The sequence below is a fragment of the Ranitomeya variabilis genome, chromosome 1, assembly GCF_051348905.1.
Source record: "Ranitomeya variabilis isolate aRanVar5 chromosome 1, aRanVar5.hap1, whole genome shotgun sequence".
Classification (NCBI taxonomy): Eukaryota; Metazoa; Chordata; class Amphibia; order Anura; family Dendrobatidae; genus Ranitomeya; species Ranitomeya variabilis.
In genome coordinates, this window is record NC_135232.1 from 808068055 (window position 1) to 808082267 (window position 14213).

A 14213-nucleotide genomic window follows, 5' to 3' on the forward strand; every position below is an offset into this window, starting at 1 on the left:
CCTGGCTGTGTGGGCTGGGGATCGCCTTGCTGGATCTGGAGGCCACCACGAGTCCTCTCCTTCCCAGCTTCCTCTTTTTCTGCCTGATCTCATCATGGCACTGCGCATGCGCAGCAGTGTCTTGGTCACAGGAGAGGCATCCTGCCCCCTGGATTGACTGATGAATGGGGCAGGAGTGACGTCATGTCAGTGAGCGGCCTGGAGACATTCGGCCTCACTGCTGCGGCATTCATCATGCTTCATGGATCAGTGATCCAGGGAAGATGAAAAGACAGCCAGAAGCAGGAGAAGACATAAAGGGGAACCGCTAGATTGCACTCCGTGATCCAAGGAGCTACAGCTGCCACAGGTAATTATGTCAGGTTTTTTTTGTTCTAGGGTGATACTACTCCTTTAAGGCCAGCCAGAAGAGACACTGGGTGAGCTGCTGAAAAGGCAGCCACAGGAATCCCCAGCAATTGGGGTCCTGTATATTTTACCCCAGGTATGTTCAGCCCTAGATCTTTTGATTCCTGCATGTTGACCCCAAAATTTGAGGGTGAAACATCTGGGGTCAAAATGTTAGGTGTGAAACATCAGATGGTGATACATCCAGGGACAAAATGCTGTACGAGAAACAATCGGGGGCGAAACATCCGGGGGCCAACTGCTGGGGGCAAACTGCTGGGCGCGAAACATTGATGACGGATGGGAATTCATGAACCACAAGGGTACAAACATCCGGGGACAAACTGCTGGGGGTGAACTGCCGTGGGCGAAACATCTGGGAGCCAAATGCTGGGGATGAAATGTGTGGGGGCAAAATGTACCCAGGGGCAAACTGCTGGAGGAGAACTGCTGGGGGCGAAATGTGTGGGGGGGAAATGTGTGGAGGCGATACATCCTGGGGCCAAATGCTGGGGAAGAAATGTGCGGGGGCAAAATGTACCCAGGGGTGAAATGCTGTGGGCGAACTGCTGTGGGCAAACTGCTGGGGGCGAAACATCCTAGAACCGGTAACCATACCCACTTACAGATGCACTTACTAAAAATGCAATAGGGTTTAAACGACTTAATCGAGGTATTCCCATCTCCAAGATCCTATCACAATTTGTAGTGGGTGTGATAAAAATATTAGCAAAAATCCCCAATTACAAATGTAGTATAGTTCTCCTGATTAATTATATCACTTACCTAAGCTACTGCAATACCTGAGCGACATAGTGAATCAGGAGAACTGTACTACATTTCTAATTGGAGGCATTTGCTAATATAATTATTATTATTATTATTATTATTATTATTATTACACCTACTACATACTGGGATAGGATTTTGGAGATGGCAATACCCCTTTAATGGGGTATTTCAGTAAGAAGTAGTTATCACTTCTCCACAGGTGTACTTGTCCATCTCATGAAGCCCCACCAATCACAAAGTTATCACCACCTATGGCTACTTTCACACTAGCGTCGTTTGGCCTCTGTCGCAATGCGTCGTTTTGGAGAAAAAACGCATCCTGCAAAAGTGCTTGCAGGATGCGTTTTTTCTCCATTGACTTGCATTAGCGACGCATTGCGACGGATTGCCACACGTCGCATCCGTTGTGCGACGGATGCGTCGTGTTTTGGCGGACCGTCGGCACAAAAAAACGCTACATGTAACGTTTTTTTGTGCAACGTGTCCGCCATTTCCGACCGCACATGCGCTGCCGGAACTCCACCCCCTCCTCCCCGGACCTTACAATGGGGCAGCGGATGCGTTGAAAAACTGCATCCACTGCCCCCGTTGTGCGGCGCTTTCAACGCTAGCGTCGTTGCGCTGCAACGACGCATAGTGACGTGCAGTGCACGACGCTAGTGTGAAAGTAGCCTATCATGTCAGTAGGTAAAAACTTCTTTCAATCGACATACTCATTTAATTTTTCTTCCAATGTGTAAAAGCACTCATGTATTATAAGAAACTGACCAATTGTATAAATCACGTTTTAAACCATTGTTACACACTTTTTTTTAGTTACTATCTACAGTTTATAAGAATGCTCCACAATGCTCTCCCGTGGAAATCCATGGTTTTGTTTTTCAAAGTAAAAGTAATTGGCTGTTTTATGTAGCAGATTGGCAAGCTTTAGCAAACAACAACAAAAAAAGGTAAATAAATAATAATTCTCCAAAATTACAAAATTAGCTTAAAAAAAAAAAAAAAAAAAAAGAGGTTAGAAGTGCAATATATTAGTAGCGCAAGTGCTGTAAGGATAAAAACAAGCTGTTCTCTAATGGAAAAGAGCAAAACAAAATCCCTAGATTTGAAGTGCTGAGATGGTGGCTTTGACTTGCACTGTATTATACTCAGCGGACAGCGCAGTCCATTTTCAATTACCCTTCATAAGTTGTCCTTCAGCGGTTCACTTTCAAATATGACAAACCATGCCGCAATTATACGCTGGCCTTTATTTTCCAATGCACTCATGAGAAGCTCAGCGAGCCCATTTATTACATTGACCCGACTTGAGCTTTCTATGCTTCATGACCATCAACAGAAGGCCTGTTACAGCTGGGGATCAGCAGGAGCGGCACGCATTTCTGCACTGGAGCTCGCTTTAGAGCAGAGCCGCTCTGTGGTTCTGAAAAACTAAAGGTCGCATTTGAAAGCAGATAATTAACCTATTTCTGGTGCTTTGATGAAAATTGATTTTCTAAAAATAACCCTGAATTCTCTTGGGAAAAAAAAGTCACAAAATAGCAATACAATAATAACAGTAAACTGGAGCATATACCGTAAATACTTTTTGATTATATCAATAATGTGCAGGTTAAGTAATCTCAACCTCAACCCTCCATACCCTCAATTCACCCAGTTTATATGTCAGAACACAGTTCCCTCTCCTGGGTCAAGAATTTGCAGCTTTTATAGAAAAACTTGCATTAAAAATTTTATCCTCTTAACCCCTTCATCCCCAAGCCTATTTTCACCTTCATGAATTTTTACAATTCTGACCTCTGTCACTTTATAAGGCAATAACTCTGGAAAGCGTCAATGTATCCCACTGATTCTGAGTTTTTTGTGTGACCTATTGTACGTCATGATAGGGGTAACATTTATTCAATATGACTCGCGTTTATTTATGAAAAAACGAAATTTGGGGAAAATGTTATGCCCTTAAATCAGAGAGTGGGGTCACACAAAATAGTTCATAAATAACATCATTTTTTAATTAAGGAATTAGAAGGGTTAAAAGTTAAGCAGCCATTTCTAATTTTTCCATCAAAATTTACAAAACCATTTTTTTGTAGTCATTTGAAGTGACTTTGGGGGGACTATATGACAGAAAATATCCAAAAGTGACACATTCTAAAAACTGAACCTCTCAGGGTATGTTTCCATGGTCAGTAAACGCTGCAGATTGGACACAGCGTACAGCCGCAGCGTCCAATCCGCAGTGGCCAAATGTTACAGCATAGTGGTTGGGATTTTATGAAATCCCATTTCCACTATGCGTGCAGGTACGCTTCCGGCATCCCTGCGTCTACACACATGCGGCGCATCTTTCCAGACAGCAGCATGTCTATTTATCTTGCGGAGACGCTCAGTCTCGGCGAGATAAATATCACCGCCCAATGTGTAGGTTGCAGTGATTCCGCACGGTTCTATGAACACATGCGGAATCACCGTGCGTACAAAAGCCAGCAGGGCTTTGGACGGAGCGGACATGTGCTGCATCGAAAGTGCTGCCAATACAGACCGTGGAAACATAACCTCAAAGTCCGCAAAACCACATTCAAGAAGTTATTAACCCTTCAGGTGCTTTACAAGAACTAAAGCAAAGTAGAAGGAAAAATGAACATTTTACTTTTTTTCACAAAAAAATGTTTATTTAGCCCCAATTTTTTCTATTTTCACAAGGGTAACAGGATAAAATGAGCTCTAAAATGTGTTGTGCAATTTCTTCTGAGTACGCCGATACCTTACATGTGGGGTAAAACTACTGTTTGGGAACACGGCAGAGCTCAGAAGGGAAGGAGCACCCTTTGACTTTTAGAATGCAAAAATGGCTGGAATCGAGAGTGGATGACATGTCGCATTCGGAGAGTTCCTGATGTGCCTAAACAGTGGAAACCCCCCACAAATGACCCCATTTTGGAAATGTGACCCCTCAGGGAATTTATCTAGATGTGTGGTGAGCACCTTGAGCCCCCAAGTGCTTCTAAGAAGTTTATAACATTGAGCCATGAAAATAAAAAAATAAGATTTTTGCCACTAAAATGTTTTTTAGCCCCCCAATTTAACATTTTTAATAAAGGTAACAGGAGAAATTGCACGATACAATTTGTTGTGCAACTTCTCCTGAGTACGCTAATACCCTATATGTGGTGGAAAACTAATGTTTGGGCACACAGCAGGGCTTGGAAGGAAAAGAACACCATTTGACTTTTTGAAAGCAAAATTTGCTGGAATAATTAGCAGATGCCATGTCACATTTGGAGAGCCCCTGATGTGCCTAAACATTGGAAAATCCCCAAAAGTGACACCATTTAGGGAACTAGACCCCTCAGGGAACTTATCTAGATGTGAAAAAATTGACCCCCAGGTGCTTCGCAGAAGTTTATCTGTGTCAGAAGGAATTTTTGTGACATGTGATTGCTTCCTGAAGAAGTACTTCTAACTTCGAAACGTGTACAATAAAAACGGAAATACCGTATATACTCAAGTATAAGCCGAGATTTTCAGCCCATTATTTTAGGCTGAAAGTGTCCCTCTCGGCTTACACTCGAGTCACTGTCCCAGGGGGTCGCAAGGAAGGGGGAGCGGCAGCTGTCAAATCATACTCACCTGCTCCCAGCATGTCTCTGCATGTCCCTACTTCTCCGGTGCCCGCAGCTCTTCCTGTACTCAGCGATCACGTGGTACCGCTCATTAAAGTAATGAATATGGACGAGACTCCACTCCCATAGGGGTGGAGCCACATATTCATTACTTTTATGAGCGGTACCAGTAACTGCATAACACAGAAACAAGCTGCTGGCCCGGGACGACGGAGAAGCAGTGACAGCGCCGGGAGGGTGAGTATAACAGTGGAGGATGAGCACTGAGATATTCACCTGTCCCCATTCCACCACCGGGCTCCGTCTTCCGCGTCCTCTGGCTGTCATGTTCAAGTCAGAGGGTGCGACGACGTAGTTAGTGAACAGTCAGAGAGCCGGAAGACGGAGCTGCACAAGGCGGTGGAACGGGGACAGGTAAATATCACAAATGCCGAGGGGCCTGAGCGACGAGAGGTATGTCTTTTTTTTCTTCATCCCAGCAGCAACAGCATATGGGGCATAATCTATGGAGCATCTTATGGGGCCATCAACCTTTATGCAGCATTATATGGGACATAACATTCTATAGAGCATCTTAAGGGGCCATCATTAACCTTTTGTGCAGCATTATATGGGGCATCTTTTAATAAGGAGCATCTTATGGGGCCCATCATGAACTTTATGGAGCATTATATGGGCGTATTTTGTATGCAGCATCTTATGGGGCCCATCATGAACTGTATGGAGCATTATATGGGGCTTCTAATTCAATATGGATATTCAAAAACACTTAACCTACTGATGTCTCAATCAATTTTACTTTTATTGGTATCTATTTTTATTTTTGAAATTTACCAATAGCTGCTGCATTTCCCACCTTAGACTTATACTCGAGTCAATAAGTTTTCCCATTTTTCTTGTGGCAAAAATAGGGGTCTCGGCTTATACTCCTTCGGCTTATACTCGAGTATATATGGTATATCTATTAAATATTCTCATGGATTTACATCTTTAATAACTCAGCAGAACGGAGGATCTCCACAAAAATTCCTTCTGCCACAGATATTTGATGGTTACCCTGTGACTCGTGGATCTGCAGCTGAACAATACAACTTAAAAACGCATATCACTAAAGGATCAAGTTAGCACAATCTGACACCTATACCTATGATTTTTTTTTATAAAACCCTATTTTGCTCTATTTTTTCTGCAGAAGTTTATAACGTAAGGCCGTGAAAATAAAAAAATCATATTTTTCCCAAAAAAACTTTTTTTTTTAGTCTACAATGTATTATTTTCACAAGGTAACAGGATAAAATGGACACCATATGTTGTTGTGCTATTTCCCCTGAGAATGCAGATACCCCATAGGTGGTGAAAAACTACTATTTGGGTGCACGGCAGAGCTCAGAATGAATGGAGTGATGGAGGTGTCATGTCAGGTATTGAGAACTCCTGATGTGCCTAAACAGTGGAACTCCCAACAAGTGACATCATTTTGGAAACTAGACCCCTTAAGGAATGTATCTAGATGTGTGGTGAGCACCTTGAATTCCCCTGGTGCTTCACAGAAGTTTATAATGTAGAGCTGTGAAAAAAGAAAAAAAAATCACATTTCTCTCACAAAAATGTTATTTTAGCCCCAATTTTTTTTTATTTTCACAAGGCAACAGAAGAAAATGGAACCCAAAATTTGTTGTACAATGTCTCCTGAGTACAACGATACCCCATATGTGGGGGTAAACTACTGTTTGGGTGCATGACAGAGCCGTGAAAAAAAATCACATTTTTCCTGCAGCATTTAGGGGTTAAAGTGCAGGGAGCGAAGAAAAAGTCACCTGGACGTATCCATACGTCCAAGGTCACTAAGTACCTAGTCACCTGGACGTATGGATATGTCCAAGGTCGAGAAGGGGTTAATATATTCCAATCTTAATTTTATATAGCATCGTGTACTTACAATTGCTCATTTTGCCTTTCTACACAGCTAATTCTTCTCTTTTCCATTACGTCTATGACATTACGTGATTAAAAACTGACTAGCTGAATCCTTTTAAGCTCTATGAAGAAACAGAAAGTCTCTTTTCTTTGCATGAATCAGCACTAGAACTACAATTTTATATCACTGCAAAGCTCCTGGCAACCAATCTCTATCTCCTCTTCAATTCCTAATCCTGCTTCTCCTCTCCTCCCCCTGCCAGGGAGTTTGCAGTGATGTAGAATTGCAGTTCTAATGATGACTCCTGTAGGCCAGAGAGACGTCCTGTTTCTACATAGACCTTAGAAGGATTTAGCTAGCCAGTTTTTAATCATGTGAAGTAATAGACATAATGGAAAACAGAACAATTGGCTGGGTAGAAAGGCACAATGAACAATTGTAAGTACACAGTGTCATATAATATGATGACTGCAATATATTAACAGGATAAAACCTTTGATGGGAGGAGTGCTTCTTTAATGAATGAGAGAAGCTCATTGTATGGGAAATACAAGAAGGCATTATTTTCTGCACCTACATGCACACAGGAGGATGTTTTGCTCCCCCCTAGTAGATGAAAGACACATTATACTGAAATCTCGGGACAGAAGCAAAGTTCACAGAAATTTTGCGACTATTCAAAATTTTTTACTCCAAATTTTGTCATAAAAGCTTTGATAAATCAGGGCATTGGTGCCTTTATCTAGATCGTATGTAGTGAGCACCTAAACGCTTGTGTGTGTCAAGTCTATGGAAAAACACCATATAAGCACTAACATACTACATGAGTTAACCTCTACAGTAAATATTGTTTCATAACAATAAAACCTGCCAATAATATACAGAAATATACAGAACCTGCGATCCAGCATAGAAAAATATAATGACAGATTGATTGAAATGAACAGCCTCACCTGAAATTTTGCATGAACTGCTGAAACTTGTCAGCTCTTCTTGCTAAGGGAACAATGATATTCACAAGGACATTGGCCATATTCAGCTTTTCATTCTTGACTTTCACAATAGGTCCAAATGGGCGAAAGAGAACAACGCGCTTAAATTCCTGATTCCTATCTCCTTTAAAAGTCAGTTCATACAATGTTCCTTTATTACGTTCTGTCCTGTAAATTCCTGAAAAGGACAAAACAAACTATTAGAATGGCTTAAATGTTGGGAAGTAGCTATTTTGTATATGTATTCCAATGGATGTAAATATAGTATGCGTAAGAAAGGAAAAGCAATATGGAAAAGTACACTGGTAGCTTGAAAACATATCAATGAAAGAAAGCAAAAGACCGAGGGTGGCTGAGAAATCAAAACTGCATAGAATACAACAATGATATATCCTGAAATGGACTTTCTTGTTGTGTTTCCACTTAATCTCTACAGATAAACAAGGTTATGTGCTGTGTCCCTACAAGTCACGTTGTTAGACTTACTATCGTAATAAACTCAATGAGAAACACATTGAGTAAATGTTTTAACAAATTGAGTGATTTGCAAAAGTATCAACTGACAAGTAAGGAAGTAGACAATATCATAAATAAAATAAAAAGTAACAAGTCAGTAGATTGGCTCAGTGGTTACTACTGCTCCCACCAATTGCAACATCTGCATAGAATTATACACAGATATGGCCATGATCTTGTAAAATCCTTTGAGCTTTAGTTTATTTTGGTGTTTATTTTTCTTGCTGTGACGACAACAACAAAAAAGCAACGGTCATATTTTTTTTCCCTTGGACATTCTGTTCTGTAATTCTACCAAACCATATACATTTAGGAAACTCATGCAGATGTTTCAGCTATTGAATGTTTGTGAATCAGCAAGTCCGTATCCTGTTGTCTTCTGTTCCAGAATTGTCATGGTGAGGAGAGGATGTCCCTGGTATTTTCAGAGGCACACCTGTTCTCTTTATGGGGACGTAGAGCCAAGTGTGCAGTTATTTCTTTTTTTTCTTTATTATTGCAGACTTGCTAAAGCAATACAACTCTTTTAAATGCAAAATGTCAGTAAGTTCAACTCTCCTAAGGAGCAGCAAGTAGGTCATAGGAAGCTGAATAATGTGATACCTTGATATCTGCGATCCAATGTCTTATTCCAGGGAAATCTATGTTTTGTTATATGTAAATGAACTGTTCAGATCTATGGGCAGAACATTGATCTGCATGAAAATCTGCCTCCAGAGCTTCATTTACATGAAAGGGGGAGTTACCAGCATGAGCCATGTAACTTCGCACAGAGCTGAAATTTCTCTCCTTATAAACACATTTGCTGCAGTTCTCACAGCTCTGCTGTACTGTAACCCTGACTGCTTGTGAGATGAAAGCTGAAGCACTGAGAGGAACCTGTAGATGTATCATTTATAGTCACACACACCTCTGCAGTCAGATCAGGAGCGCGGAGAGCGGCCATTACACATCAAACTGGTAATGACCCTTCAAATAAAATAAGCTCTGGAGGCAGATTCTCATGCAGATCAGTGTCTGGCCCATAGCCTAGAACAACTCATTTACACATAAGAAACATGGACTTCTCTGGAATAAGACACTGGATGGCAGATATCAAGGTATCATTTTATTTGGTTTTCTGTGACCTGCATATCCATAAATGGCTTAGGAGGGTCAATATTACTGACAGATGCCCATATAGCAGAGGATAAGAAAGGTGCTGTAATGTTACTGAAATATCTGTATTTAGAAATCTGTAATAATATCCAAAAACCTTTAATGTATACACTCTACTTAATAAGAAAGTCAGTAAATACATTGTTCAAGTTTACATCTTATTACCTTCCTTAACACATGCCTGGGTTTGGGACAGGATTATACTGTATATGTTGGAGGGGTTTTCCACTACTATTCGACCCTCTTTCACATGTCCTAACTCTTCACTGCTGTCTGTTACTTCTGGATGTCTCCCTCATCTGGGCACACGATAAGAAGAGCATGTCACTTTGCTCCTGGTTGAATGCATGTGTGAGTGCGCAAGTTCAGGTCAGTCTTCACAGATCTTGCCGATGCTTTGGATTGCCGGACTCTACAATTAACAAGCAATGTGCTTGTCATCACAGCTCTTCTCAATTAAATGGGCTATAACTTTGGCGCAAATGTATCAGCAAGGTAAGTGCAGAGGACGTGAAGTCTGTCATGTGAGCTTGCGTATTCAGACATCTGTCAATCATTTAAAGACAGCTCTGGCCCGATCAAGAACAGAGTGACATACTACTTTACTTACATCTTAACTGTGTGCCCAGATGATTGGTGGATCAGATATAACAGACAAGAAGTAGTGCCTGCACATCAACAAAGTATTACCTGACCGACACCGAGATGCGCTCATAAAAGAAGTGCAGGTAATGGAAGAATATTAGAAAACTGATTGATATGAAAAGGTAGAACATATGAAAGAGGGTCAAATAGTAGTAGAAAACCACTATTATTCTTCTTCCCAGGACTGTATCATAAATGTATAGTCATCAGTTTCTACATTGCCTTAGAGATACAATATCTCCAGAATACGGCACTCCACCCAAGCACCATATGGCAACTCACTGAATGCTTACAATTCCACTAAGCAAAGCTGCAGGCACTTTGTCTTCCTTCATAGTAGCTCTGCTGTATGCATAAGCACTACAGAGTTTTGTAAGAAGCGCTTCTGCTTCCGTCTGCCATGGAGAAGGACACAGCAGAACATGAGAAGATTGGCTGGGGGCAACATGGAGAGCAGCAGCATTCAAAGTATTATATCGTTGTCAGACAAAAATAGTTTTTACAAAAAGGCTTCAGTCACAATGTTAGGATGAAACACAATGGCTGAAACCTCTGTAGATGTTATTAGCAATATTTTTTCTAAATTATCATGACACTGCGGTAAGAAAAGCCAACACTATTTCATTCCTAAATATTAATAGCCAATATTTAAAGCGCTTTCTCACTAAAACACATTTGCCTTCAAGTAATTTTGCATATGAAAGATTTTCAGAAAAAATTGCTGCAGTTCAGGATTGATCATCATATGTCTGACACAGTATCAAGACTTCTGACCTTTAGATTTTGACTCTCCCAATTATCAGGGAAAGTGCTTGATTCAAAGATATTCTGTGATTATGTCAATGAAAACTGCAGCAAATAATGAGCCGGTTTGGCAATGGAAATAATATTGAACATGTTAGGCAGTTACCTAACAAATTAATTATTTTGGACATTCTTCTTTTTCCTTTACCAGCTCATGGGCCTGAGGGATTTGTAGTAGATCGCATTGCTTTGTTCATCTGCCAACATAGCAATGTCCCAATCCAACCTGTGGATTATCAATTTACAATATGTAGATATACACAACAGTTTTATTACAGAACTAGAGCAGGTATTGGGATGTAGTTATGCAGCAATATCTACTCTTCGAACCGTATAATATACTGTGTATACATTTTCTTTTTCAGTGTTTTATCCAATTTTGTGTATCATGACAGTTACCCGAGATTGAAAGCAGAAAATGGGGGGGGGGGGAAACCAAACCAAAGCCATAAATACGACACATCAAGTCACGATGGCTCAAGATCGAGATGAAGGAACATTAAAAAAAAATTGTAGATTCCATCTTCACCATTTCAATGTTTGTATTTCTTTATACACTTGTTATTATAGATACTATGGTTTCCATTTGTTATTAATTAATGGTGGTAGCCCACCAAGGCTGATATCAGAGATCCAGACTCCTACAACTCTTTCTCAACTGCTAAAAGCTAGAACTAATATATCCATAAAGTGAAGTTAATAGGCCCTTCAGAGAAAGTGATGCACTTTTGAAGTTTGGTGGTTCTCTGCAGAAGGATGTATGTATGAATGTACAAATGTAGATATCTTCACCTCTATATGCCACCAAGCGGCTGTATGGACAGTGGTCGTCCCCTAACTACCCATCATGTTATATATGTGTATTTACTACATATACTAAAAATAAATGTGTTACATTTGAAATAAACATAACACAGATATAAAGCAGCATATTTTTGTGTAGAATTAAGATTATTTCATTGTGAAGAACATGGTTAAATAAACAGCTGTATAGAAGGCAACAAAGCACTTTGATGTAGTGGGAAATTATTTGGTTCTTTACTTGAAACATTTTACGCCTTTGTACCCAGAAACATTTGATATATCTCAATTTATGTATGGTATTGTAAAGGATGCTTTCCCATGTGACCGAAGAAACTAGAGTGGTTTATCTCCCTGATAGCTGTTCAGTTTACAAGTCCATTGTGCACCACTGTTACTGAATAATTCAGTAAGTTTCATGGTCATTGAGTGGTTTTCCAGCATCAAAGAGCTCAGGCCATTAAAAAATCTGAATAAAATGTAAGATCCCTGTGAAAGTGCTGCATACTGGATTGAACCAAAACTAGTCACAGCTGCAGCTTCAATTGCTCTATAGTCTCTGTATGTGAGAAGTCTGTAGCTGATGCCAATTTCCACATCTGTAATAGTCACAGCATTCTTCTACCATGACTTTATAGGTTACAGTCACTCCAGCTCTTGGCTCGTAGTTCTTTATGTTATCTTAGATCCTACATGGCAAAAGACAGTGTGCTGCTATATTTATTGTATTCTTAACTACTTAGGAATAAGCTCATGAAGAAATTACCATAAATGTGGCATGCTATATCTTCCGGGACAAATCATTCATAAGAAGTTCTATCTTTATGTAATGTGTCCCAGCTTGGGTGCACAGTCAAGATCAGATGTCAGCAATATTTTTGTATTATGACTTGTATTATAACACAAACTGTTATGGGGCTTGCACATAGCCATTTCTGTCTACGTAGGCAGATGTGTTTACTACCTGTGCAGGTTTTGTTCCCTGCATTTTATTTGGACAACTGAAAGTCATCAAGACCTTTGATTTATAAGTAATGGAGTAAATGGAATATGTCACTAGGACAGACCTGAATGCCATTACGTAGTAGAGCTGCCATACACATTAGATGGCTGTATGATAAACAATGTTTCAACGTAACATTTGGCTAACAGCCATGTCAGCCGACACTCCCATACTCAGAAGTGCTTGCTCGTCTGAGCGCTCGTGTTCTCTATGAGAAAGCCGCTGACCTACACTTCGGCTGTTCTTCTGTTTTCCATTGGGTCTATGACTTCACGTGATTAAAACCTGACTAGCTGAATCCTTCTAAGCTCTATGTAGAAACAGGAGGTCAATTTTCCCTACATGACTCATCAGACACTGCAAAAGTCCCTGGCAGGAGGGAGGAGGGAACAGCTGTGTCAAGAGTTGAAGAGGGGAATAATAAATGCAGGGACAAGAGACTTCCTGTTTCTACATGGAGCAGAGAAAAGAGAAAATTTGGCTGGGTAGAAAGGCTAAATGAGCAAATGTAATTACACAAAGCTCGGCACACCTTACTACCCCAACCCCAGACACACATGCTCACTACATACCTCAACATTCTCCTGTAAAAACCTCATGTTCTGGTAAATGTTCTGAATGTTTCTGTAGCCCAAAGGCCACCTACTACTTGCCATTGGCTGGAACTTAAAAATTCCAAATTGTGCAGCCACTGGTCACTACGGATGAGCAGGAAACAAACAGTGGGACCGTGTAGTTTTTAACCCCTTCACGACATATGGCGTATTTTTACTACTAGTAATAGTGTCGGCAAATATGACCATGGTGCCAAATGTGGCACACATGCCCACGGTTAATGACCTCTGTTCTAGCTAATACCTTTGAGTGATGCCTTTTGAGCCCAAATATACTAAACTTCCTAAAGATTAGCCACAGGATGATGCCACCTTGTAGATTTTAGTCCACAAATTCCGCTATAGTGCCTAACAATAATCAGACCCTTTATCCAATGTGATATCCACAGTTATAAAAAGCAAAAAAGTTTTATTACTGTGAAAATCCTGATCGGCTATTACTTGAGGGTCACTATTCAGAGAAGCATGGTAATATGCAAATAAATGCACCACAATGAATGAGGCGGAGTTGCATCTCTGGCACAGCCCTGTATTTACCAGCCATGCAACCTGAAGGGGATCATTTAACATTCTGAGAAAACACAACATAGTTTATTAACCTGTGAGGGTGAAGGCATGCTCTTTATTATGTGATTAATCCCATAATCCTATTTAACTTGGCAAAAAAGCACTTCAGTTGGTCAATATATTACATCATCTACCAAAAAAGGTATGAAGTGTCTAGAAAATGCGTGAATAAAATATTTCTTTATTGAAACTCAGATAAAATTGGTTTAAAAAGACAGGGACAAGATGGAACAAAAAGGACCTCCAATTACGGTCAGGGAATGGTACAGTCAAGGAAAAAGTATACAGAATGTTTTACGTTAAAGGTATTATTTTCTGAAAAGATGTGTGGGTTTGCTTAATATGATTGACTGCATTGTCATATTATCCTCATACTTAGCCGCCCTTTTCAGA

The 14213-nt window shown here is 40.3% G+C and overlaps 1 protein-coding gene across 4 annotated transcripts in view; it reads right to left on the minus strand.

Moving 5' to 3' along the window:
• Positions 1–14213, minus strand: part of CSGALNACT1 (chondroitin sulfate N-acetylgalactosaminyltransferase 1) — a 405248-nt gene that overhangs the window by 36786 nt on the left and 354249 nt on the right. For all 4 annotated transcript variants that reach the window (XM_077274367.1, XM_077274359.1, XM_077274374.1 and 1 more), the window contains one exon: positions 7674–7890. In XM_077274367.1, the coding sequence (XP_077130482.1) occupies positions 7674–7890 (217 nt within the window). The remainder of the gene's footprint in view (positions 1–7673; positions 7891–14213) is intronic.